Source organism: Salvia miltiorrhiza, chromosome 4 (genome assembly GCF_028751815.1).
Source record: "Salvia miltiorrhiza cultivar Shanhuang (shh) chromosome 4, IMPLAD_Smil_shh, whole genome shotgun sequence".
NCBI lineage: Eukaryota > Viridiplantae > Streptophyta > Magnoliopsida > Lamiales > Lamiaceae > Salvia > Salvia miltiorrhiza.
Genome location: NC_080390.1, coordinates 5493054 through 5519678, shown reverse-complemented (window position 1 = coordinate 5519678; position 26625 = coordinate 5493054). Strand labels below are relative to the sequence as shown.

The window sequence follows — 26625 nt, the reverse complement described above, 5'->3', positions numbered from 1 at the left end:
TAAGAGATTCGAGAGCGAATTTCAGTCTTATAAAAAAAATAAAGCTACAATTATTAATCAACAAAATTGGATAATAAAACATGTGAATAAGAACGAGAGGGTGATGAATCAGATGGATAAGGAATTCTACAATCATTTATAAAGTGACATATTTGATCGAACCAACCTTTATATAGGTTTTCACTTTTGAGTAGACATAATAGTCAATGATAGAATCCGATCCAACAGCTAAGCATATACATCTTTAACAAATCAAATTGTTTAGTTTTCAACCCAAAAAAAGGGGGGAAAAAGGGGTAAAGAGAAATTCTAATAAATCGTTCTTTCAAGAATCAAATAATGAAGTGAGTATTAACCTTTAATTTTCTTAATATTCATCGGAGCATATTCTCATTTCTAAAAAAACTTCTTCATCTCAGAAGTGATAAAGAATTTGGATTCGAGTCGATCCTTGCACAATCTCAAAATTAATTATTAGAAAAAGAAAAAAAACTAATACATTTTCAAGCTCACTTCAGATAAAAATAAATAATTATTAAAATGTGTAGTGGAAATCACAACTTGCCGTGTTCGGCTCGAACCGTTTGGACTTTTCCACCCGTAGCTGAAGTTGTCTTCGAATAAGATTATTTATAATTTAATACTTAATTAGTATTCCTCCAATTCCTATAAAATCCCACCAGTCTCATAAAAATATGAACATTTTGTCATTTTTTATCATCTCACAAAAATATGAACATTTTTTATTTTTATATACTACCCCACCACAATTTCTTTCTCACTCACAATACATTTTTATATAATATTTATTAAAATCTGTGTCACTTCCAAATATTCATGTTTTTATGAGACAGCGAAAGTATTTTGACAAGTACATAAAAAAATTCATTTCCATCTATAAACACCCACAACATATTATCCTCCATAACCGAGATAATGTCACATACAATTAATTTTGACTTATGAATTTTAGTCCACATTTATGACAAAATTAATCTCGAGCCGATTCAATTTAGAGCAATCGAACATTCCTTCAATATATCAGTTTATTTACCTATTATATAGCACACTTGATCTCTTTCTCCATTCACAATATAATTAATTATCATTATTAATATTAATTTTAGATGCAATAGTATTCACTCTCAATAGTCAATACGTTGAATCACTTTTATCAAAATCCTGTAGTCCTTTTCTAAAATTATTTCTTTGAAATGGAGGAAGTATAATTAGAAAAATACTCACAAGGAGTTTGGAGAAATAAAATCTGAAGGAGGGGCACAAACGTCTAACGGCCCAAGATAAATTGCAAAAGACATCGCTCATTCCCTCAATTGTAGTCTGTAGAGAAGCGAGGGAAAGAGTGAGAGAAACTGAAACTAAACCCATCGCAAACTCAATAAACAATTCAAATTCAGGAAAGCTAAGAGGAGAAAAATGTCGACGATCAGGATTCCGGAAGTGGTTCCATCTCCAGCTCAAGACTGTGAAACACTCCACAAATCTTGCGAAGGTACGTTATAATTCAACAACGGTTGACTATTTTGTGGCTTTCCGAGATGCTGTGCTATTCTCGATCTATGTAGAAACGGTTATTTTATTTAGGCGATTGATGTTTGGTTTTAGGGTGGGGAACGGATGAAGCGGCGTTAATACGGATTCTGGGATGCAGAAATGCAGCGCAGAGAAAACTCATCCGAGACGCATATCAGCAGATTTACTATACTTCCCTCATCGATTGTCTCAGCGAAGAGCTGTCTGGTGATTTCAGGGTACCTTGTTTTTGCATATTCTCTCTCTCTAATTTTGTTGCCATGACATGTGTTGGTGAAATTTATTTGTTGTTTGAATTATTTTGGGCGAATTTAAGCATTGATTTGTGTTTGGATGATTTTGGTCAATCTAATAGAGAAGCTTGAATATCTCCACGACTCAAATACTTGTGAGTTTTCCCTCCACAGTCAAAATTAGGTTTGGCCTTATTCAGGAATGATAGAATGTATCACGTCTGATACTTGAATATTATGTATACTTTTGTTGACTTGCTGTGATGGTGTTTTACTAGTTATGGTTCTGGTTCTGATTCTCTCTCTCTCTCTCTCTGCAAATGATAGAAAGCAATGATTTTGTGGACATACGATCCCCCGGAGAGAGACGCGAGGCTTGCAAACGAAGCGTTGAAGTCGAGAAGGAAAAACTTAACACAGCTACAAGTTATTGTAGAGATAGCATGTGCTACATCGCCTCATCATCTGGTTGCTGTTAGACAAGCGTATGCTTCTCTCTTCGACACTTCGCTTGAAGAAGACATCATATCCAATGTCTCTCTTCCCCTTCAAAAGGTACCTATCTACTACCTTCACTCTTCCCTTGTGACTTATGTCAAAAACTGATTGAAATTTTGAACAGATCTTGGTCAGTTTGGTGAGATCCTACAGATACGATAAAGAAGTGGTGGATTCTTCCATAGCCAAGACGGAGGCAGCTAAACTACGCGAGGCCGTTCAAGCGAAGAAACTAGACGATGACGAGCTCTTGAGGATACTTTCCACAAGGAACACATTTCAGCTCAGAAAGACTTTCCAGCTTTACAAGGATAACTATGGGACATCTATTGACAAGGTTGCTTTTCCTATCAAATTTATGTGCCTTAGTTTTGTTTCCATCAATCACTGATAGAAAATTACTATTTGGTAGGATGTTATAGCTCGTGGAAAGGGCATTGTGGAGTCAGTCATGCAAGTGGTCATTTGGTGCTTAGACACCCCTGAGAAACACTTTGCTGAGGTAAATAAACTGAAACACTTTGCTAAGTTGAAATCGTTTCTTTGCTGGAAGTAGTAACCCTTACTGCTTTGGACATTTCAGGTTGTAAAAGCTTCAATCGAAGGACTTGGGACGGACGAGGATTCACTGACTAGAGCCATCGTGGGTCGAGCTGAGATCGATATGATAAAGGTGAGAGAGGCGTATTTCAACGCCAATAGATCTAGTCTAGACAGTGCTGTCATCGGAGACACGTCGGGGTACTACAAGGACTTCCTCATGACTTTGCTTGGATCAAAGATCTGAATCTTGTTTTTCATCTTGGCGAGGTAATGAATTTTGATTGATTGGTGTGTGATTTGAACTATATTACTTTTTCTCTGCATATAATTTGTTAGTTCGAATGTAAAATGGATAAAGCAGAATGTAATGTACTAATAAGGCCAGTTGCTTACATTTGCAACCCCATTCCCATTTTCTCACATTTCATGTGTGATTAGAAATCTAAGGCTTTATTTTATGGCTATAAATATAGACACAGAAAGGTTTGCAAGATTCTCCTTACAAGAGACATAATTTATACAAGCAGCAATCATCGTTATGTATGTCATCTGCCAAACTCATGCAGCAGAAAAACAATGTGTAAAAGACTAGTGAAGTGGAAGTAGAAAGTTTTACGAGGCATTTATTAATGGCTGCAACGAACTCGACTCCCCATCTTCAAGATCCAGTGGCCGCAGGCAGGGAGGGCTGTATGCCTCAATGGCGTTTTGTAGGTTGGGTTCCATCAAGTCTGTTTTTTCATCGAAATCGTCCCTGTCCCTTGCATCCTGTAAATAAAACTCACTTAAAAAAATCGGATACAAGGTAGAAACAGTCTGTCTCTCTTTACGAGAATCAGTGATGCACTCGAGAAGCATTACTGAAAGTGTCCAACATATATAGAATATAAATATATACAGGTGTAAAGATGCATTCTACCTTGACCGAGAACTGGTAAAATGTGGGGAGGAATCGGGCTTTGCAGTACTCGTTGAAGAGCAGAGTGACGACCAAGAGAGGTATTGTGGCAAAAGAAGCCGCGGGCTTTGATTTCAGTCCGAATAGACCGATCATCGTGATCTGCATGATCACGATTGCAACCAGAATGTAGTGATGAATGTAGGGCCAATACTGGCCGCATGTTTCATATGTAGTTATATACACATCTTGGATCTGCAAGGTGCAACAAAGAGCTGTATCATTGTCATAATCCATCTAACATCACAATTCTTGCTAGAAAACAGCTACCAACGTGAAATTAGCTGTTGCCAGGCAAAATGTTACAGCGAATGAAACGCGCAGTTTGTAGTTGAGGAAAGGAAACCAACCTGGTTTATGAACACAACGTAGCCCAGACAAAAATAGCCTACCAGAAACGGAAGGAGCAACGGTGACACAACTGCATACACCATGCCGATCAACATACAAAGCGAAACAAAAGGAATTGTCCGGTAATAAGGTAGTGAATTAAGATATGGTCGTGCCTTCTTCCCACGGTCCCATATGTGCGACCTCATTACTTCCCATACGAGCAATCCAGGCTGCAGAATCTCCAGAGAAAATCCTGACAGCCCATTGGTCAAGATGTACGTCATGAAAAAATCTGCCTGAAACAAAAGATAAGAAGAGAAGCAAGAACAGGGTATTATACACATAATTTTTAAGCATGAAGAGGGTATTATCCACATAATTTACAAGACCCTGCACACACCGAGCATGGTATATATGTGTCTGCATGTAGTTGAAGTAATGAATGAAAAAAGAAAATCAGTGATCGCACCATATCTCATATAATATCACTAATAAAAGCTCTTTGTGTTCTAAAACCTTTTCAAAGTAATCAATGACTGAATCACCAAAGACAATAAAATAAATGGATATAAGTTTTCACATAAAAATCATCATTAATAGAAAGTACTGGTCTTACTTGAGCAGTGGCAGCAGTTGCAAGACGACCAGGGAAATCCTTAGGATTGCTGAAATATTCACCAATCTGATCAATTAATGATCCAGATAACAGACTTAAGAAGAAAACATTTCCAACGAGAAAATAGAAAACCATATTGCATGCTTTTATATCCTTCCGACTCCTTGAGATATAACCAGCAATTTTTGCCATTTCTATTATGGCAAATGGAACAATATAGACAAAACCGTTGAGAATGGCGCTTGGAAGATAGCCTGTTACAAAAGAGCTCAATCCAGGTCTACAAAAGAGAAACAGATGTAGAGTTGTCAGATACTAGGGGATATTTAAGACATACTCACTCCAAGCAACAGAACTCAAAAACAGCAAAATGATTGGGAAAAGGTAATTAACTTATCACAGTACACAACCATTATCAAGCAAAGACTATAAATGCAGTCCGCGTAGATAAAATAATCTTACATCAACTGCACAGCCATGGCAGGAGGAAACCATTTTTTAAGACGTTCGAATTTTGCAATTCCTTGAACGGCCGTAACAGGTACAGCAAAGAAGATCGTAAGTACTGTTACTGATACATACACACCAAACTTGTACAGGGGCATGTATCTGAACGGAATCACCAAATTTTTCCAAAGTACGTCTCTTGGTTCTGGAGCCATTTCAGTTACCCATATAAGAGGGTCAGACATCTGCTGAGATTGAGCAGCTAAAGCAGCGCCCCAACGTGACTTGAATGTGACAAAAGCAACCGGCAGTTCCTACAAGGATGGAAAAAATATCCAAGAAAGAACTGCATAATACAGAGACTTCTAGTATAGAAAGTCGGTAACTTGTGCCATAAAAAAATTGGGTGTTATGAGTGGTAATAAAAGTAAAATTTCAACTTAAACCTAGACATACAATCACTTGCAAGACAGATTGTCTGTCAAGAAGAATTCTACCTTAGCTTGAAGCTGTTCTTTACTCTGTATAAACTGTATTTTGTGACCAATTTCCCTGAGCTGTTCCTTTAGTCGTTCCATCTCTGCATCATTTCTCAATGCTTCTGATTCAAGGAAATCCGTGCTTTGTTTTTTATTCGCTGAACGATGCCTCAACTTCTCAATTTTTCCTCTAATAGATTTTGCTTGGTTCTGTAAATAGTTAATACATTACGATAATTGAACTTCCTGCATTGGTTAAAATCAGCTAGAGAAAACCCAAAAATGAATTCAGTCAATATGCCAGGGTAACCTTACCAACAATTTGTCGAGCTCCCGTCCATCATAAAGGATTTGATAAGACTGATATGAATGTGGATGATATTTTGAGAAAAAGTGATCTACTGCGCAATCATGAGCCTTGTGTTCATCACAATATGGAATTTCTCGAACTAAAACAGTGAACTGATTTGGCTCGTGCCTCATAAGATGTAGTTGCTGGATCCTCTTGACCAGAATATCTTCATATTCCTGGGATGGATGGAAGAAACAAATTCACATAAGAACTGGAAAAGCTGTCTATTTTTAAAAAAATTGCACCACATCTTAACGGATTTCCTGGAAATTATTAACGTGACCATCACAATACATGAAGTATAACTTAGCATGAGCTTTCCATAGTTTGTTCTGGAGAATAATTAGGTAAAATGCTTTAAACTGCATCAAAATCAAAAGAGAACGGAACATAAAAGAAAATACTTTAATTTCTAAGTCCTGAAGAAAATGTACAAAAATGGGTCATATTAGCAGCTCCTACTTTCCATTTTTGTGAAAATTGTCATGTTATCCTGGGAATATACATGCTTCATGATTTGGACATGGAAAACAAAAAAGTAACATGAAACATAATATTCGGCAACCAACTTTGAAAATAAAATTTAAATCAGAAAGTAACTGAGAAAATGCTACCTTATATAGTAGGTATAATCCATAAGAAGATACGAAGTATAAGCATGAACAGTGCACCCAAAGCCTGTAGAAAATCAAGTACTGAGATAAACATCAACCACTAACGAATTTGTGATTACATTTTATATGACAAAATCTAGTAGATCACTTGAAGATTTGCAAACTGCAGGCAACTAAGGTACAGCAAAAGCCAAATAAATTATGGAACTTGTAATGATTTAAAATACAACTGAACACTAAACACACAAATATTAAACAGTATTTATAAATGTATTAAAGACATAGTGTCTGAAGAGTTTTTGTGAAGAAAGAGGGTGTCTTGAACAGGTGCAGAAGACAAGTTAGTTGGTCAAAGTGAGAACAGAATGCACACATCTACAGTTTTAAACATGGAAGTACTTCTAAAAATTATATATCCTTCACAGGCTGATTAATTAGATAATTATAACTAATTAAAAGAAGTACATCCCGGTTGCATTCATATTAAAGCACATGGAGATGCAGCATAAACTTTAGAACTATAACTTCAACTGCTGTTAAAGCTCACCAGTCAGAGCCTTTGCTAATGTTAGTTATTGTGAAAGCATCCATGGAATGAGAATGTCCAGGTTGCTCTCCATCACCGGCTATATAGTTAAGCGGGACTAGTACAAATAAACCGACCAAAGAGCAAACCAAGAAGAAATTGATCCTGCAAATATTCACCAATCACCATATGGAACAAAAATTATTGACACAGTTCACTTGCTACTAAAAATGTATATACAATAATATTTTCCTAGTTCCTACACAGAAAGTATTAGGCTCTCCCTTAGGAAATGCTTCAGGGTATATATGAGGAGATCAAGCTTCAGATGTTTTAACAGAACAAGTTCCAAATTGAGTTAAGAAACCATTAGGTCTGCCACAACGTAAGCACAGAAATACAAGTTATGTTTCTGAATTGATGCTCATTAATACTTGTGACTATCCTCCATGAACTTGATGAATTGAAACACAGATAGTGAACCCAAATGATGCATTAAGGTCATCATGATATCATATAAAAATCGGTTTGCCTAGTCCCTAAAAATCATATCCAACTTATTCTGATAAAATAATCTACGAAATTTCAATCCGCGCGATTTGATCATCATACATCGCATCGCAAATAGATCATGCAATTTTATCTAAATTTGAAAAGGGAACCAAAAAAAAGAAAACCGGATCATTAAACAGGGTGTAATGGCAGAGTGTCCGGCAGTTCCATCTCTGGACATTTATTTAAAAATAATTAAAAAAAACAAAGACAGAGAACTATTTGCATTGTAAATTAAATAGAATGAATTCGACGGCAATTCGGCAAAAAATTGGAGTTAATTGGAAGGGAAAGGTACCCGAATTTGAAGAGCCTTATGAAGATGAGGACATCGAGGCCACAAGTGTCAAGAATCTCGTCTTCGGTGATGGAGAGGGCGACGCGGATCCAGGCGGGCGAGGGGAGGAGGCGGCGGACGGTGAGGCGGGGGTGGAGGGAGACGGGGCGGTGCTGGGAGAGGCGGCGGGCGAAGTAGATGGGAGCATTGGAGGGCTGCTTCTGGAGGATGGAGAAGAGAGAGAGAATGAGGAGAGCGAAGCCGATGTTGATGGAGGCGGAAGCCAGCAAGCTCTCTGCATTCATGTCAACATTCAGTTTGTGGGTTTGGATTTAGGGAAAGAGAGAGTGAATTGGGGATGTCGGAAACCCTATTAAACGTGGCCGACTCACAAGGTGGCCACACTGCCAAGACGTGATTGCATGAAATGTGCATGCAGTTTTGGCTCTTAATATACTAATCATTTTCAATTTTTTTTTCCGACTTTTTTTTTTTTTCCGACTTAACCAACTCAGAATTACAACTTATCCTACAGCAATAATTTCGAATATGTATTAAATTCCGGAGTTAAACCTTTCAAAGGAAAATCAGATCGATTTAACCAATTCATCAGAATTAGAATTTGTACACACACTTGATAAAAACATTCAATTTTTACCATTTTGAAACGTTCGATAAAAAATAATCTATTTCAATTTATGAATTTGTCTCATTTTAAAATGTTCAAAAAAAATACTCCCTCTGTCTACAGAGATGGTGTATTTATTACTATTTTTGTTCGTTCATAAAGATTGTGTGTTTTACTTTTTTAGAAACTTACTTTATATTTGAAACTCTTTTCACACTCAATATTTACAAAATATCCACCATTTACTTTTACAATTTGGTGGGCCCAATTAGGGATGGCAATCGGGTAGGACGGGCACGGATAGTGGCTATGCATACTCGTACCCGCGAACTAAATAGATAGTGAATTTTAATCACAAAACTATCCATGGATATCAAATGCTACCCAAACCCGTCACCCGCAGATACCCGCTACCCGTTGGGTATCCTCCAACCCGCTACCCGTCGGATACCCGCCACCTACCATCCATCGAATACCCGCGAAACAAAAATCAGATCGATTCAACCAATTCATCAGAATTAGAATTTGTACACACACTTAATAAAAACATTCAATTTTTACCATTGTGAAACGTTCAATAAAAAATAATCTATTTCAATTTATGAATTTTAACATAATTTTGAAACGTTCATAAAAAATACTACATTCGTCTATAAAAATTGTGTGTTTATTACTATTTTCGTTCGTTCATATATAAAGATTGTGTGTTTTCCTTTTTTAGAAACTTATTTTATACTTTAAACCCTTTTCACACTCAATATTTATAAAATATCCACCCTTTACTTTTACAATTTGATGGACCCAATTAGGGATGGTAATCGGGTAGGACGGGCACGGATAGTGGCTATCCATACCCGTACCTGCGAACTAAATGGATAGTGAATTTTAACCACGAAATTATATATGGATATCAAATGCTACCCAAACTCGTCGGATACCCGTCACCCGCCATCCATCGGATACCCGTCATCCATTGAATACCCGCGAAACATAATTTAAATATAAATTAATAATAAATTTAATACAAAAAAATTCACCACAAATCACATAGTTCAAATCCACATCTTTCGTCCATGTTCAAATCCACAAATGACAAAATTTAAATTCAAAGTTAATATCCAAATTCGTGGGTATTTTCGCGGATATTTATCGCAGGTAAACGGGTTTCGCGGGTATGAATAGTAAGTATTCAAACTCATACCCGCGAACTAAATGTATAGTCATGAATTGTAACCACGAAGCTATCTGTGAATATCAAATGCCCCTCAAACCGGCACCTATTAGGATTGGGTACTCGCGGATATTCGTTACCCATGGGTAAATTGCCATCCCTAGGCCCAATACTACCCTTCAACACTAAAATCACATCTTCCAACTATTTTATTAAAACTCGTGCCCTCCACTCCACCACACACTATTTGTGGACGGAGAGAGTAATCTATTTCTATTTATGAACATTCTATCATATAGTGAGCCTTTTTCTTCATATACAATACAAGTAATTATCGAACTTAATACGCAAATGAGGCATAACTGAAGTGACAAAGCTGAGACACCCAAAGACTCTTTTAAATGAGACTCATTTTCCTATTTACAATAATACTTTCAAGTATATTTATTAAAATTTGTATTGCCAAATTATGTAATTATTTTTTATGAACAAAAGAAGTATTAGTTTTCGTGGATATTTTTCGCATGTAAACGGGTTTCGTGGGTATAAATAGTAAGTATCCAAACTCATACCCGCGAACTAAATGGATAGTGAATTGTAACCACGAAGCTATTTGTGGATATCAAATGCTCCTCAAACCCGCACCTATTAGGATCAGGTACTCACGGATATCCGTTACCCGCGGGTAAGTTAATTGTCATCCCTAGGCCCAATACTACCCTTCAACACTAAAATCACATCTTCTAACTATTTTATTAAAACTCGTGCCCTCCACTCCACCACACACTTTTTGTGGACGAAGAGAGTAATCTATTTCTATTTATGAACACTCTATCATATAGTGAGCCTTTTTCTTCATATACAATATAGGTAATTATCGGACTTTATACGCAAATGAGGCATAACTGAAGTGGCAAAGTTGAGACACCCAAAGATTCTTTTAAATGAGACTCATTTTCCTATTTACAATACTTGCAAATATATTTATTAAAATTCGTATCGCCAAATTATATAATTATTTTTTATGAACAAAAGAAATATTAGTAATTCTCTAGTAGTTTATATATTTTTGGGGCAAAATGAGATATACCCTTTTTGAAAGACAAAACATAAAAAATACCCACTATTTACAAAACAACAAATTATACCCTCTTAGGATATTTTTACCCTTATGTATCATTCACGCATTGCTCGACACTTCAGTGTCGAGTGCCGAACAATAGTTCAAATTGAACTATTGCTCGACATTAAGTGTCGAGCACCGAACTGTCTAGCATTGCGTGGTTAGGTGCGACGAGGAGGAGGCACGTTGTGGCGAGGCGAGGCGAGACACAACGAGGAGGAGGTGTGTCGCGGCGGAGACAAATCTAGGAGGAGGGCGATGCGGCTGGGTGGTTGGTGTGAAGGAGCGGCGGAGGCGCGGTGACCCGTGGCGCGTCGAGACTGAGACGCGACAGATCTGGGAGGCCGCAGCGGAAGCGCGATGCAGTTGGCGGAGGGAGAAAGCGAAGTTCCTTGGAAAAGGGGGTCACCACGTATGGAGAGAGAGGGGGCATGACTGAATTTTTTTTTTAAGGGTATAAATGTTAAATTTTCGAGAAAAAAGGTATCACTATTTATATATTTTAATTTGTGTGGGTAATTTTTATTTTTATCTTTGAGAGTGAGTATAATTCACCATTACCCTAATACATTATGATGTGAAATTGTGCCGTCTGGATGGAAATAGTCTTAAGTTTTTTTTTTTTTGAACAAGTGTTTGAGATTTAAATCTGCACTTTTTTAGGATTAGTATATCACTATACATTCCATGTTATGTTACGACTATTTTGAGGGAATAATATATAATCTACTCATTTTTTGTGTAAATTGACAATCTTCACTTTAATGAAATAAATTTTTTAGTAGAAAAAGAAAAAAACGGCCTCTACCATTTAGTGGTGCCACCGGGCCCGCCGGTTCCGTGCCGTCAGAATGTGGAACCTGAACCGGCCCTTATTGGATTTGAGCGGGCCAGTTTTCGGGCCCAAAATCGCCGGTTCCAGGTCGGGCCGAAAACCGGCGGTTCCCGATTTTTTCCTTTTTTTATAATTTTTTTTGTATTAGTTTTAATGAAATTAAATTATTTGTGTTTAAATTTCATAATTTTTACTTTACAAATGTTGAAAAATGTTAAAATTACTCAGCTTATACTATATATAGTCTTATAAATTATGATGTAAAAAACTTAAAATGTTAAAATTACTCAACTTAAAGTCTTAAATTACTTAATAACTTAATCTTATATACTATAGTCTATAGTCATATAATTTTTAAATATATGTTGTGTTTTTTAAAGCTTGTAAGTTGTAATTACTCAAGTAAAGCAAGTGTGTGTAGTGCTAGTGTAATTGAAATATATTAGTATATACTCCCTCCGTCCGCCAAGATTATGTCACTTTCATGTACAAATTGTACATGAAAGTGACATAATCTTGGCGGACGGAGGGAGTACTATATAGTAATTAGTACTTAGTAGTAGTACTAGTAATATAATGTAAGCAATAGAGCAATAAAGTAAAGCAATTAAGCAATAGAATAACAAGAGAGTAACAAAGCAAGAACAATTTAACAAGAGCAAGAGCACATAAAGAATGGAGGAGAATTGGAAGGAGAATAGAAGAGAGTGTAGAATTGTTAACACAATGGGATGGTTTTGAAGGAGGAAGAAGGGGGGGTATTTATAGATAAATTGGATGAGGAAAAATTTGAATTAGATAAAATTGAGTGGGGGAAAATTAGAATTATTATTTTAAATTTGAAAAAAAAAAACCAAAAAAATTGAATTTGAATTAAAGTTCGTCCAAACCCCCCCCCCAGCCGGCCCAAGGCTAGCCTGCCGAGGCTAGGCCTGAAAGCCTGCACCCCCTGCCCCCTGCCACCCTGCCTCGCTTGGCGTGCCGATCCCGGCGGCTCCGGCCCGGCCCGCCACTCTGAATCGGTGCAGCTTCGATCTGTCCGCCAGAGAGAGAAACGGGGAGATCTTCGCTAACGGTGGTGCTGTGACCACCATGTGATTGGAATCGCTCATCTCTGTTGCTGACGACGATGATGACGAAGGCGGCGGCGGACGGGCGGCGAGGACGAGAGAGTGAGAGCGCGGGTGGGGAATGAAGGAGAAAGAGAGTGACTGAGAAGAGAGAGAAAGAGATTTAGTGTGGGTAGTTTTTTAATTTTAATCTTAGGGGTAGTTTAGTCATTTAACATAAAAGGAGGATAGTTTTTAAAGTTTTTATTTGAGTGGGTAAATTTTAAGTTTACTAAAACAAAATGGATACTTTCATATATTAACTCTAATTTATATATTTTTATAAAAAGTTGATATGTTTATATATATATATTTTTATTTGAGTGGGTAAATTTTAAGTTTACTAAAATAAAATGGTTTTTGATTTGGATTTGGATTTGGATTGATGATGTATTGATTTTCTACTGTGGGGGTAATTGGTTTATGGTGAATGATGGCAAATCGAAAATATGGTTTTTGAGTTTTCTGACTTTTGTTCAGTCATTTCGTCGAACATGTGTCTTGGAAATTATGGTGAAGCAATGTTTGTGTATTGTTAAATTTGTTACTATGAATTGTGTAATAGTAGGTGATTATAAAGTTAGATGTAAATTTGTCCTCAGCCATTGATTTTACTTTGCGTGCTAATTTGTTCAGCAATAGGGAGATATGAAAATCGAGAATTGTGTGAAAATTGAATTAATTTGTCTGGTTAATGTTCTTGAATTCACAACTAACTCGATGAATTCACAACTGAATTATGAATTCACAATTGAATTACCATCGTTGGTTGTGAATTCGCAACCAATAAAACTTGCATTCACAACCAACACTATTTCTAGTTGTGAATTCACAACTAACAATATTTTTAGTTGTGAATTCAAACTTTAAAACTTGAATTCACAACCAATACTAGCTATTCAGTTGTGAAGTCGAGTTTCAAAGCTTGAATTCAAAACCAAAATTAATGCATGGCAGCTGTGAATTCGACTGGTTGTGAATTCACGGATAATTTTTAAAATTTTATATGCAATGGTAGAATGGTAAGTGTGTGGGTCCCATTATTGTTGTGAGTAAAAGTTTGTGGATCCTACTTCTATATATAAATGGATGTGGAAACGATATCGTGGATGTACCAAAATGACAAAAGTGGAAACAATATCATGGACGAAAGAAGTAATTGATAGTAGTGAGTATTATTGTGAGTTGAATTTGAATTCCATTATTGTTGTGAGTGAAGTTTGTGGATCTTACTGTTATAAATAAATAGAAGTGAAAATGATATTATGGACGGATCAAAATAATAAAAGTGAAAATGATATTGTGATCGAGTGGAGTACAAATTTAATTGTCAATATGTAAACGTACGAACAAAAAAACGCGTATTTGCCGGCGGCAATTAGCGACGGCGTCCTTGCCGGCAGTAATTAGCGGTGGCGTCCTTGCCGCCGGCAATTAGTGACGGCACGGCGGCGGCAAAAACGGTGACCCGTTTCTTACGTTATACCGGCGAATTAGCGGCGGCGCCATCGCTAATATTAACATTTATTATTTTATGCGTCGTCGCTAATATTAACATTTATTATTTTATATGTATTATTAATTTATTTATTAATATTAATTAGCGACGCATCCGCTTACGAACTTATTGTAAGTAATTAATTGTATAAATCCTTATCATCTTAAATTGTCAACCAACCATAAATTTCACAAATCACAATTAATGACTATGGAACTAGAGATGACTTAGATAGGGGCCACGATTTTGTGATTGAAGTAAGAATGTCGTGAGAATTATATTTATTATGAGAATATAAGAACAATGTATTTTTTGTTAAAATTAATGTATTTATTAATAAATTTAACGTATTTTTTAAAAAAATGAACCTTTTGTCTTTAATGGAATTTGAACTCTGATGATGCATTCATTCAGTAAAATGATGTGTTCATAGTAGATTTTAATGATTAAAAGGATGAAAATTATTCAAATTCTCACAATAATTAATTAATGGTCGAATTAGAAGGGGCGGGTCCACATATTTTAATGGTCAAAATATTTTGTAGTATATTTGCTATTTAGTGTTGACGTGTTATTCTCTTTTCTCCCAAGTTTTGAAGAAATTTATTGATACTGCGATTATTACCCTTTTTGTGCTTTGCAGACTATGTAGTAGTTTACCCAATTAGCTTTGAATAAGTTATGTATGTCACTAAAAAAAATTACATATACTTGATCTGATTCGTTTTATCCTTGGTCAACTCCTTATTTGTGTGTGTGTGTGTTGGGGGGTAGTCATTAATTGTGGAAGTTATGATCTAATTAATACATATCTACCTTCACATCAATTGTGATCATACATAATACAAGTAGGGCACGCATGCGTGTGTATATATCTTCCTCTAAGAGAGATTGAGTTTAATTTAAGAGGAAAAGGAAGTTAACAATGGCTTCAAGAAGCACAGCCCAATCCGATCACTCTCTTCGCTCACAAAGGTTTTGATTTTGCGCTTCTTCTGTTTTGTTTTGTCATATATATCTAACAAAGACTGAATAACCACATTTGCAATTAATTAAAAGTACTTCATATATATGGTTCGAGTTAATATACATACTACTATCGAAGAATTAGCGCCAATTATTGGGTGCGGCAGCATGCGGCCGGGTCGCCCCGCGCCCAAACCCGCGTTCTAAATTATTACATTTGTTTATAATAATTGTTATTTTTAATAAGCGTAAGATATAAATTTGTTCGCACAAATATATACTTATGTTATGTTAATGTAAGTAGTTAACATCAGTATTGTGAAGAAATGTATATTTAAAAAATATTACCTTTCTTTATAATAATAATTAGTACTTTTTATTATAACAATAATTATAATAAATATAATATTTTTGAAATATTATATTTCTCCATATCAATTATTATTTTTTATTATAATAATTATTACTTTTAATAAACATAAATAACTACTTCCTCCGTCCATGAAAGAACTTCCTAGTAGGGAGTGCACGAGTTTTAAGAAAAAGTTTGTTGAGTGTATTGAGAGTGGTGTGTTATAATTAAAATTGGGAGTTGTGAAAAAATGAAAACTAAGTAATTATAAGTGGTGGGGTATAGTCCAAAAATAGGTAGGAAGTTTTTTTGTGGACGTCCCAAAAAGGAAAGATAGAAAGTTTCTTTCGTGGACGGAGGGAGTATGTTATTATTGATCAAATAATTATTATCGGAACGAAAAATAATTATTGATATGTATAATGCTTTGTATTGAATGAAGGTAAATATTTACATTAACATAAGTATACATTTGTGCGACCAAATGTATATCTTATACTTGTTAAAAGTAAATACTCCTATTAGGGTTTAGTGTTCAGGTTTAAGATTTAGTTTATAGGGTTTAGGGTTTAGTTTATAGGGTTTAGGGTTTAGAAAATATACTATGAATTCTTTGTATAAATGTATGAATTGCGAAAAATAAATTTTTTCTACTTTTGGGATTCGAACTCACGACCATGAATTCATCCAACAGAATGATGAATCAAACGTAGATCTTAATGATCTAAGGGTTGAAAATAATTCTTATTTTATATTTTAAGAAGTGTACTTATTTTAGTCATCCCATCCCCTTATGTATGGTTTGGATCGAATAGCCTGAGAATCTCATTAAATTTGTTTGAGATCGAATATATTCACATGAAAATGTATCCATGATAGAATTGTAACTAACAATAGAAATTGTCCTATTTCCATGTCCCTTGGGTTTTTTACAATTTCTTAAAATTGATGTGAGCAAAACTTACTTTCAGAATTTTATGTGTTGTATTACATGGATGTGCGAAATTTCTCCAATCATTTTTTTCAAAACTAAGTGTTGAATCAATAAACCGAAGGTACTATTGAAATTTTTAAACGACGATGAAGCATCTTCGAAGCTCTTGAAACATTGATCTTTTACGTGACTCCACCCAGGTTACTAGGCAAAGTTGCAGTGGTTACGGGAGGTGCTAGCGGCATTGGAGAGAGCATCGTTCGTTCGTTCCTCAAACACGGCGCCAAGGTCTGCGTGGCCGACATTCAAGACAACGTTGGCCACCGCCTAGTCGAAAGCCTCAGCCACGACGGCTTTGACGTCTCCTACGGCCACTGCGACGTGACCATCGAAGAAGACGTGAAGCATGCAGTCGACACCGCCGTGGACAAGTACGGCGGCCTCGACATAATGGTCAATAACGCCGGAATAGCCGGCTCGTTCGCCCCGGACGTACGCCACGTCAACATCTCAGACTTTGAGCGGGTCATGGACGTGAACGTGAAAGGCGTGTTCTCGGGGATGAAGCACGCGGCGCGCGCGATGATCCCCGCGGGCAAGAAAGGGTCGATTGTGTCGACGTGCAACATCGCGGGGGTGGTGGGCGGTGGGCCCCACGCGTACACGGCGTCGAAGCACGCCGTGTTGGGGCTGACAAGGAGCGCGGCGGGCGAGCTAGGGCGGCACGGGATACGCGTCAACTGCGTGTCGCCCTACTGCGTTATAACGGGGATGGCGTCGGCCCTCGTGCCCGAGGGAAAGAGGGACGCCGAGGAGAAATTCTTAGCCGCTTTAGATCGCGCCATAGTGGCTGGCGCCAACTTAAAGGGCGTGGCGCTGACTGTGGATGACGTGGCAGACGCCGTGGTTTTTTTGGCGAGTGACGAGGCGAGGTATATAAGCGGGGCGAATCTCGTAGTTGATGGAGGAGTCACGTCCATCACTAAGAGCATCCATAACGCTTACACGATAGAGCTTACACGATAGCCCTATCGTGTAAAAGCTCTATCGTGTAACCGTTGCAGACTCGGGTTACACGAGGGCTACACGTTCTATCGTGTAGCCCAATTTCTCGATAGTGTAAGGCGCGTGCGATGCACGCGCCTATTTAAAAAAAAAAATTGGATTTGACTGTTGACTCCTCGGTTTGCGTGTTTTTTTGACCGTTCAAAATTTTTTTTATTTTTTTTATTTTTTTATTTTTCCTTTCTTTTCTTCTATTTATTCTTCTTTTTCCTCATTTTTTTCCCTACGCCCTCACTTCTTCTTCTTCATCTTCTTCATTTCTTCCTCTCTCTACACCCCATGGATCCAAACAACCCAAATTACTATGATCTAAATTGGTGTCCCGATCTATCCGACGAATATCATCCCGATTTATCGGGATGTAACTTGGGGGATGCTCCTCAGGCCGGCGAGGAGATGCCTTCGGCCCATAGTGCTGCCAAACCGAAGAAAGGCAGCCGAAGGAAAGAAGTCGCCCACAAGATCCGACATGACAGGCCGGCGTCGGTGGCGGAGGAGGAGGAGGGGGCGGAGGATGACGGAGGTAAGACTATCCGTCATACCTACACCACTGAGGAGACGGACATCATCGTCCAAATTTGGATGGAGGAGACAAACGACGCCATCCGTGGGACAAATCAAAAGGGGTTCGAGTACTGGAAGAGGATCGTCGCCCGTGTCAACCCCCTCATCGGCGCCCACCTCAAAGTTCGTCAGATTCAAGGGCACTGGACCCGAGTGGCCCAAGAGGTGCGGTTGTGGGAAAGTATTTGGGTGGAGGCGCGCAGCAAGTGGCCGTCCGGCCATTCTGACGATATGCTCCGGGACAAGGCCCAAACTCTTTTCAAAAGTCGGAGCGCAAATAATGCCTCCTTCAACTACTGGAATGCGTGGAGAATTCTCCGAAACAACCACAAGTTCAAGTCGATGTACCTCGAGGGAGACATGCATTCCTCCAAGAGGACAAAGACGACAGAGGAGGGCGCCTTCACCACCTCGGCGTCAGGCGAGGAGATCTCGTCTGCCCGGCCGATTGGGAACAAGGCGGCGAAGGCGGCGGCAAGGGCGGCGAAAGCGAAGGGGAAGGGGAAGGCGACGGAAAGCTCCGAGCAGTCATCGGAGTACAAAGAGGCATTGGATCGGTCCGATCAGAACTTGAAAAATATCACGGCCGAATATGCCAAAAAGAACGAGCTCAAGGAGAGGGAGCTCGACATGCAACTCCTCAGTCTGGATACATCGCATATGAGCGATGTACAGAGGATGGCCCACGAGCACATGGTACAAGAAATGCTCAAGCGTCGTGGCCTTATCTAGACTAGGAGTTTAATTTATGTAATTTAAATTATGTTTTTAAATTTTTTTTAATGTAATTTTTAGGTTTTTTATTTGAATGAAATTTTAATTATTAGTCAAAGGTGTTATTTAAATTTGAGCAATTAAATTTAAGTAAAAAGCATAAAAATGGAAACTAATTCTATCATGTAAGCTATCATGTAACCCCACTGCAGCATCTTTACACCATGTGGTCCCCCCATCATAAAGTAGGCTATCATGTAAGCTATCATGTAACCCCATTGCGGATGCTCTAATGCCTTTCGTGGCTTGGAATATTAAACTCCAACACCATCTAATGGGAAAGAAATAAAACGAAAGGGTAACGCCGAAATACATGAATTTTCACATATTTTTTGTTTTGCATGTGAACTTAAAATTATGCCTCTAAATACACGAATTTTCATTTCATTATGATTTTGTATATGATGTACATTTTCCACAAATAAAAGTTACGTTGAGGTCGAAGTCGGAATTGTCAACGTGGCTTAAACAGAAGTCTTCTTCCTAAAATGATGTAGTTGGATATTAGATAAATTCCACTATAAGAATACAAAATATATTATCAAATAATTCATCGAGAATGTTGATCTTGTACAAAAAAAATAATCGTATATTTGAAAGTAAAATTTTAAGTTCATATGGAAAATTAGAAAAATATGTAAATTCGTACATTTTTATGCAATCATCCTAAAATGAACAAATCTATCTCTTGTGCTTGGGAACTTTTGTGTTTTTAAATTTACAACACATGCATTTCCGATTGTGACATATTGATATGTATAAAAGAGAACCAGAGATTGTTGCTCTCGTGTGTAATATGGGTTGAAAAATGATGTTATCTCTGTGTTTTTTTAAAATTAAAGAGAATTATAAATTTTCATTTTCTCTTTGGTGATTCGAACCACTATTGATTAAAGGGGAAATTTCTTATCGACTGAGCTGCGATTTGCTGTCAGATGTTACCTCTGTGTTTCTGCAAGGTATTTTACCATGAGACAACTAGGCGTAAAATAGTCAATAACATGCGTAGGCGGTATCCGTATGGGGGTCCTTTTCTTGGGCTCTCTATAGGCCCATTTCGTATTTGATGGTGGGCTTGGGCCCAATATGGTGAAATACGTGAAGCATATTTTACTTGGCATTAGAATTCAATAAAAACACTTTTTTTTTCGATAATAAAGTGCACATATATATTTATTTTTCTTTTTTCTTTTTTCTTTTTTTGTTAGTATTATTTTTTTTATGTGGAAGCAATCTGCTTATTTTGACCAGATTTTGTATTCCCATCTTCTGTGGCTCAATTTGGTCCCTTCACATTCCATTAACTTTGAATTCTACCGCTATTATTTTTTTCAAACTCGATTGTTGAAACCAGAAATCATTCATCCAAATTTGTGATTTCAATGGCCTCATTCATCTCCTCCCTCACTCCGATCAATAAAAACAATTTCACACTCTCTCCACAATACAAGAGCTTCCCCACAATCAAAACCTCAAAAATCCAATCCTCAAATTCTCAAGAAACTCCGGCAGAAGACCCTGTTAAGCTTGCATTGGCCAAAGCTAAAGCATACAAAAACTCTGTGAAATCCGGTGTCCCAACTCCGAAGTTCGTCCCTGAAATCAGTGGAAAGAAGGATGATTCCAAGCAAATTAATGAAATCGAGGATGATGATGTGGAGGAGGATGTTCCTTTGGCTGTTAAGATTGCAGTGGAGAAGGCAAAGCAGTACAAAAAAAGTAAAATTCTCGAAGACAGTGAAGGGGTTGCTTCGAATATAGTCGGAAATTCGGATGCAGAACGCGGTGGAGTAGATGTGGATGGGAAGAATGATGAAGATGAGGGTGGGGGGAAGGCGATTCCTCTATCTGTTAAACTTGCATTGGACAAGGCAAAGGAATATAAGAAGAACACAGGTGTTGATAATGGCGGAGTTGGTGAGAACCAAGCATTTGTTTCAGGTACTTTTTTCTGGGGAATTTGTTAGGTTTTTTAATAATTTCCGGTTACTGGAATTTTAGAAATTACTGTGCATCCACCTCAATTAGGGTTCACCAATCCCCAATTAGGATCTATTAATCCCTAGTTAGGGTTATTAGTCATAATCAACTTTCTCTTAGACTATTCGAGTTGATATGATAACCATGCACTCTCGATTGTATGTAGATGTAGTTTGGATTTTACTTGATTGATATAATTGACTGTTGGTGACAATTTGGCTTGGTTTATCAATTTATGAGCAGAAATTAGGAGGAAAAGACAAGCATCTGTTGTCGTATTTGGTTTAAAGCAATTTGTGTCATTAATGAAGTAATTAAGTGAAATGGGTTTAGGCCTCTCAATGTTTCATCTTCTTCATCTGATTGTAGGGCTTAAAGGAGGGGATGAGAGAAGTGGTGGAGATAAACAATCAGTTAAGAGTTCTGGTAAAAAGGATGAGCTCAAGGTTTCAAGTATTGATTTTATGGGACTGGGGTTCGCGGATAAGAAGAGCGGTAGAGGTTTGCCTGCTGGTTTAGTTCCGTTGTCAGACCCTTTTCCGGGAGGGGAGTTACCTGAGGTCGAGATTCTTGTTGGAGATACGAGCAACTTTGGTGAAAAATCAGCGGCCCAAGTCGAAGAAAACGATGTGGATCTGTATAAACCAAAGGTTTCTACTTGGGGAGTCTTTCCAAGACCAAACAACATTTCAAAAACAGTATGGCTCCTCAGTTTCTTACCATTGGATTGAAATGCTTGATTTAAGTAATTATGGTTGTGAATCATGATTTATGGTTAGGTACACAATTAGTTGAATACTTCACTTAATCAGTGGAGTTATAAGAAAAAACTGTCCAGTGGCTTCATCTAATGTATCCTAATTGATGATAGAGCTCTTAACTCCTTTAAAACAAACTTATAAAATATGTAGGCTACTTAGTGTTGTATATTTAATGTATATGATTGAACAATTTATCTTTTTAGTTTGGTGGTGGGAGAACTTTACGCCCTGGGGACGCACTTGAAACTGCAGAGGAGAGGGCTGCCAAAGACGCACGTACAATGCAGTTGCTAGCTGATTACAAGAGACAATTTGGCCTAAACATTGATCCGGAACTAAAATCTGAATGTGAGAAGGTATGATTTAACAAGGCAACAAATTTTCCATCTTGGAAGAATTATTGGCAGAACTTGATTTTGATCATATTATTAGTTCATGTGAGAACCAGTGGTAAATGCAAATAAGCATGATATTATGGGGTCAGAGGTTGTTGTAAATTATCACTAGTATCTACGAAACTAGTGAGAAACGGTCAGCTTCATGTAATTATGTATACGAATCATTATTTTCCAGTCCATTCAGTCTGCAGTGAGGAAGTTTTTACAATTCCTTCACAGCAACTAGAAAGGTAAAAACATGCATATATTAACAGATAAAATCAATTTTCACATGATTATTATACCACTGTTTCATAGTTGTGATTATAATTATAACTCTCCTTAGTTATAGTGCTATCATACTTAGGCATTGAAGGATGGTGACTCACTGATGGATCTCGGAAAGCTGAAGGAGGCATCGCCCTTTTATGAAAATGTCATGGAGAAGCTGCCATTCAAGGTGATGGATGCTGTCTTTTGTTAATTGATTTTCAACTAGCATCTCCCATGTGTAAAAGAAAGAGGTGTCCGATACAATTCCCGTTGCTCTCTCCCTCACCAACTCGAAAACGACTAGGGTTTATCTTCCATGTTCACTGTAAGCACACTTAACATTTTGCAGAGCGAACTTCACGGATTAGCAGCTCTGCAATGGTCTATATGCCAGGACTCGCTCAGCAGGTGAAATTTTTATTTCTTTCAACAAATATTATGTTAAAGAAATTATTTGAACCCAATAATGCTTGATTACATCACTTCATTTAGTTTCACTTCACTCATGGTTCATTTTCCCTAGGTAAATGCAGAGTATATCCTCATCTATAATCAGAAGACTCTTCACCTCTTTCTTTGATGTTTCATGTATGAAAAACTGCACGACAGATCCAATGAGGCACGTGTCATGTACGAGAAGCTTCAATCTCACCCTAGCCCTAAAGTAAGCAAGAAGGCTCGACAGTTTGTCTTTGGCTTCCAGGTAAATAATTGGTAACACATTTAAAGTCTTTAAAAGATAAAATTAAGACCCATATGGACCTACATGCCATGAAATTTTGAACGTCGAAGTCTACTTTTCCTTTCTGATGAAAATTTCAATGAGTTAATGACCATTAGTTAGCCACATATTTATTAAGAGCTTCAACTGTCGAAAGACTCAACTGTCAAAAGACGCAGGAGGGAGAAGTTAGGAGTAGACACTAGCTAAAATGCAAGTCTAAATTTGTAACCATACCTAAAAACACCACTTCATTTTGCTGATTTATGGTGTAGATGCATATAAACCTCAGTTGCTTTATTTACTGTCTCATTTTGCAGGCAATGGAAATGATGAAGGTTAGCAGCATGAATCGCCCTTCGCTTAGCGCCAGTTATCAAAATTTCTTCAACGCATTTGTACAGCAGAAGACAAATTATCCATTAAAAGAGGCTGAATTGGATGAAGGTGGACTCAATCAAGCCATCCCCTACTTTATTTTTCTGGCTTCTCCCATTTTTATGGTGCTACTGATTGCTGCATCTAGGCAATAAAAAAGAGTTGCTTTTTTTTCTTCTTCTTTTTTGCCCCATTGGAATGTAAATAGGACCAAAGCTAAATACATAGCTCATTAGAAACTTTGAAGCAGTTTGGCAATATGATAATCTTGGAGGAATTACATTTTGCCTGTAAACAACATATGTATCAGTTGTTCACTGTGTTAAACATCTTCAAGATACTTACTATAGGAGCAAAATTAAAGCATTGTTTTCAAATGCCCTTCAACAAGAGGAGATTCATGGAGAATCGACTGAAGCAGTACGTGGTAATTCTCAAGAGCACCTGCATCTGAGCTTTCATTGTTTTGATCCGTCTCAGTGGAACTGGGTTCAGCTGTCTCTTGCTTCAGTGATTTCCTTTTCTTGTCTTCATAGAATAGCTTTAAAGATTCTGTCGATGAGATACACTGCACAGACTCGTGCAACTGTTGGAATTTGTTTCGTGTTTCCTCTGTTTCAACCAACTTTTCCTTCAAGGCACCGGGCAAGGAGGCCATAGCACTTCAAAGAGAAAACCACAGGTGCAAGAATTTCATACTTTCTTTTTTCTGTAAATGAAAGTGATAGGTGCAAGAAGAGTTGGGCATAATTTTACCTGCTAATCCCTCTCACAAGACCCCAATTGTATCCAGTAAGCACAGAATCCTTGAACCCAATATTGAACCCCTCTTGCATGGCGGCTTCCTTGCCAGCGATGAGACCATCACGGTAGCCTAACTATAAAAGATAAAAAAAATGATGAGATGTTTTGGGAACTTCAAGCAAAAGGAAATAATCTAAAGGATACCGTGTGGAATTGGTCATGCCTCCTACGCCACTCCCTGTCCATATCGGGTGCTTTACTCGATTTTTCAACATAATCTTCACAAGAGTCGTCATCATACCACAAGGCAGCTGGATCGCTTTCTGAGGTCAGACAAAGGAAATCAATAAAACTCATTCTTAATATCATAAAAGATATCAAATTTCTTTCAGAACAGAACATAATAAATGCCTTCGTATACATCCCCATCTTGGGAATTTGGTTAACCCAATAACAGATAACAAACCAAATTTCAAGAGTCCATAGCTATAGCCTATAGAACACTTTCAGCAATTAATCTTACAGATAGAAGATTAACGAGTCCGCTAGATAGGAATCAATTAACAATATGAGGCTAACTGCTGTCCGCTAGATATACATGGATGCAGATTTTCATTCAGTGCTTTGTCAATGTGAATCTAGTAACCCAAGTTGCAAGTTGCATATAAAATATAAATACTTTTCCTGATCTATATTCATTCTTTTGAACAAAATGGGAGTTTCTATAAAAATTTGGATAAAGATAAGCTCCTATTTACCTTAAAAAAGTAACAAATGCAATAATCTGAATCTCATACCATGGAAATTGTCATTCACTTGGATTGTAGTCGATCTTCTATCTAAATCAACACTTGATGATTCCAAGATATTTGAATACAGATCATTAGCAATACTCCCGTGTGTCTGTATATGAAAAGAAATATTTATGAGCTACCCCACAAGCATATTTCAGAAAAACGAATCAATTGAAAGTTTTGATTATCCAAGACTGGATGAAATAAGATTACATAAGAATGAAATAAGATTACATAAGAAAGGGATACAAAAGCAACTGATACAAATGTAATGCATATGTTCTGTTTATCCCAACCATAAATCTACAAAGCATTGTTTCACTGCAAAGAGAAACTGATTTGTAGCTTCAAAATGCATCAAATTTACTCACTTAAAATGGCAAGGAGAAGGGTACTTTCTTCCAATTTACACATAAACCCCAAAAATCATGTAAAACAACAGTAAACTTCAATAACCGGAGCAATGAGGATCTACAAACACGAATATGCTGGGAAATGGATGAAAAAGTTGGAAATTCAATGACTAAATGAATGTGAATGACTAAAATAATACGAACACTAACATTTAACAAAAACATCCTCTCATAATTGGACCATAAACAAAACTACTTATCCCACAACTTGTCTATCCAATTATAATCCCACGAAACTCCTACACAATCAAGAGATCGAAGAATTTCATTTTCCAAAGGTCTATAACAACAAGCGGTTGGTTTTGGTAATATTCTAAACCAAAATAGAGTTCGATGCAATGCAATCCTATCCCAACCAATAATTTGTGATCGGAGTTGTGCACTCAAATTCATAGAGAGAGTGAATTACCTCCATAGTAGCTGCAGATGATTGCAAAAAGAACTTGTATCGAACACCTGGCGCGCATCAAACAACTAATTGATGTTTTTCAGCTACTAAACGTTGTTCAATGTCTGAAAATTTATCTACGGCTCCATTAGCTATGGGATTAAGGTTGTAGGGCTGGAGTGCGGTGACGACGGAAATGGGGAAAATAGTTGAATGACAAACTTTTATTCCACTTTCAACTTCAAAAGACAAAAGTTAAAATATATCCGAATTGACTCAATTGCCCTGACCACTTCTTCTTCCCCACAATTTTTTCTGCAAAAAATCCACGGAAAATTCGACGGAAAAAAACTGCACGAAGCGCGCAACGACGACGACAGCTACGGGGAGGGAGAGGGCAGCAGCCGCTGGGGGAAGGCGAAAGGGACATGGGCGGAACTACACTATAGAATGGTGTGGCAATGGCCCCCCTCAATTACCCCAATATATATTATTCCTAATTTACACAAATTCTAATTATTTTTTATATTATTGACAAAACAAAATCCTTTTATCTTTTGAAAGTGTTCTTTATTTTTAATTACTTATTTCGTTTGACTTCTTCAATTTCTTATCCGAACGAAGCCTCAATGCCCCAATGTATATTCAATAATCCAATTAATTTATTGAACTATCATTATTAAATTTAAATTTAATAAAAAATATTTTTTTTTCTAAAATTCGTTATAATCCGCAATTTTTTTATTTTTGTTTTTTAGCTTTTCCTATGGCATAATTATTTGTTTAGGCCGTGTT

The 26625-nt window shown here is 37.2% G+C and overlaps 5 protein-coding genes across 6 annotated transcripts; 3 read left to right on the top strand and 2 right to left on the bottom strand.

The window, feature by feature from the left end:
- Positions 1–1216: 1216 nt before the first annotated feature.
- Positions 1217–3250, top strand: LOC131022386 (annexin D3). Its single transcript, XM_057951835.1, has 6 exons — positions 1217–1513; positions 1627–1772; positions 2115–2342; positions 2410–2622; positions 2698–2787; positions 2869–3250. The coding sequence occupies exons 1-6, from the start codon at positions 1438–1440 to the stop codon at positions 3070–3072; spliced, it is 957 nt and encodes a 318-aa protein (XP_057807818.1). The 5' UTR covers positions 1217–1437; the 3' UTR covers positions 3073–3250.
- On the bottom strand, positions 3251–8408 carry LOC131022385 (CSC1-like protein At3g54510). Its single transcript, XM_057951834.1, has 10 exons — positions 8004–8408; positions 7175–7318; positions 6628–6691; positions 5977–6189; positions 5680–5871; positions 5198–5496; positions 4736–5015; positions 4137–4415; positions 3748–3981; positions 3251–3596 (listed from the first exon to the last, which is right to left on the bottom strand). Exons 1-10 carry the CDS (start codon positions 8285–8287, stop codon positions 3441–3443), a joined length of 2145 nt encoding a protein of 714 aa, XP_057807817.1. The 5' UTR covers positions 8288–8408; the 3' UTR covers positions 3251–3440.
- A 6863-nt stretch (positions 8409–15271) lies between these two features.
- On the top strand, positions 15272–17624 carry LOC131022895 ((+)-borneol dehydrogenase 2-like). Its single transcript, XM_057952438.1, has 2 exons — positions 15272–15321; positions 16751–17624. Exons 1-2 carry the CDS (start codon positions 15272–15274, stop codon positions 17622–17624), a joined length of 924 nt encoding a protein of 307 aa, XP_057808421.1.
- A 2605-nt stretch (positions 17625–20229) lies between these two features.
- On the top strand, positions 20230–23835 carry LOC131022383 (uncharacterized). 2 transcript variants are annotated; one of them, XM_057951830.1, is made up of 7 exons: positions 20230–20942; positions 21351–21679; positions 21946–22098; positions 22487–22579; positions 22742–22800; positions 23002–23095; positions 23434–23835. In XM_057951830.1, exons 1-7 carry the CDS (start codon positions 20384–20386, stop codon positions 23644–23646), a joined length of 1500 nt encoding a protein of 499 aa, XP_057807813.1. In that variant the 5' UTR covers positions 20230–20383; the 3' UTR covers positions 23647–23835. The 2 variants fall into 2 exon arrangements, with proteins under 2 accessions (XP_057807813.1, XP_057807814.1); XM_057951831.1 differs by lacking the exon at positions 23434–23835 and having other exon boundaries at positions 22916–23094.
- LOC131022384 (uncharacterized) lies at positions 23699–26343 on the bottom strand. Its single transcript, XM_057951833.1, has 5 exons — positions 25852–26343; positions 25033–25138; positions 24440–24558; positions 24248–24369; positions 23699–24153 (listed from the first exon to the last, which is right to left on the bottom strand). The coding sequence occupies exons 1-5, from the start codon at positions 25855–25857 to the stop codon at positions 23850–23852; spliced, it is 657 nt and encodes a 218-aa protein (XP_057807816.1). The 5' UTR covers positions 25858–26343; the 3' UTR covers positions 23699–23849.
- Between the last annotated feature and the right edge of the window lie 282 nt (positions 26344–26625).

What these genes read in the sequence shown, in the direction of transcription:
- LOC131022386 (XM_057951835.1), top strand. Translation starts at nt 1,438, where the DNA reads ATGTCGACGATCAGGATTCCGGAAGTGGTTCCATCTCCAGCTCAAGAC. An exon ending in TCTCTCTTCCCCTTCAAAAG is followed by an intron (nt 2,343 to 2,409) that starts GTACCTATCTAC and finishes AATTTTGAACAG; the next exon opens with ATCTTGGTCAGTTTGGTGAG. An exon ending in ATGGGACATCTATTGACAAG is followed by an intron (nt 2,623 to 2,697) that starts GTTGCTTTTCCT and finishes ACTATTTGGTAG; the next exon opens with GATGTTATAGCTCGTGGAAA.
- LOC131022385 (XM_057951834.1), bottom strand. Translation starts at nt 8,287, where the DNA reads ATGAATGCAGAGAGCTTGCTGGCTTCCGCCTCCATCAACATCGGCTTC. An exon ending in GCCATGGCTGTGCAGTTGAT is followed by an intron (nt 5,016 to 5,197) that starts GTAAGATTATTT and finishes TCTCTTTTGTAG; the next exon opens with ACCTGGATTGAGCTCTTTTG. An exon ending in TTTACCAGTTCTCGGTCAAG is followed by an intron (nt 3,597 to 3,747) that starts GTAGAATGCATC and finishes TTTTATTTACAG; the next exon opens with GATGCAAGGGACAGGGACGA.
- LOC131022895 (XM_057952438.1), top strand. Translation starts at nt 15,272, where the DNA reads ATGGCTTCAAGAAGCACAGCCCAATCCGATCACTCTCTTCGCTCACAA. An exon ending in CACTCTCTTCGCTCACAAAG is followed by an intron (nt 15,322 to 16,750) that starts GTTTTGATTTTG and finishes ACGACGATGAAG; the next exon opens with CATCTTCGAAGCTCTTGAAA.
- LOC131022383 (XM_057951830.1), top strand. Translation starts at nt 20,384, where the DNA reads ATGGCCTCATTCATCTCCTCCCTCACTCCGATCAATAAAAACAATTTC. An exon ending in CAAACAACATTTCAAAAACA is followed by an intron (nt 21,680 to 21,945) that starts GTATGGCTCCTC and finishes TTATCTTTTTAG; the next exon opens with TTTGGTGGTGGGAGAACTTT. An exon ending in TGGAGAAGCTGCCATTCAAG is followed by an intron (nt 22,580 to 22,741) that starts GTGATGGATGCT and finishes AACATTTTGCAG; the next exon opens with AGCGAACTTCACGGATTAGC.
- LOC131022384 (XM_057951833.1), bottom strand. An exon ending in GGCATGACCAATTCCACACG is followed by an intron (nt 24,370 to 24,439) that starts GTATCCTTTAGA and finishes TATCTTTTATAG; the next exon opens with TTAGGCTACCGTGATGGTCT. An exon ending in CTTGTGAGAGGGATTAGCAG is followed by an intron (nt 24,154 to 24,247) that starts GTAAAATTATGC and finishes TTCTCTTTGAAG; the next exon opens with TGCTATGGCCTCCTTGCCCG.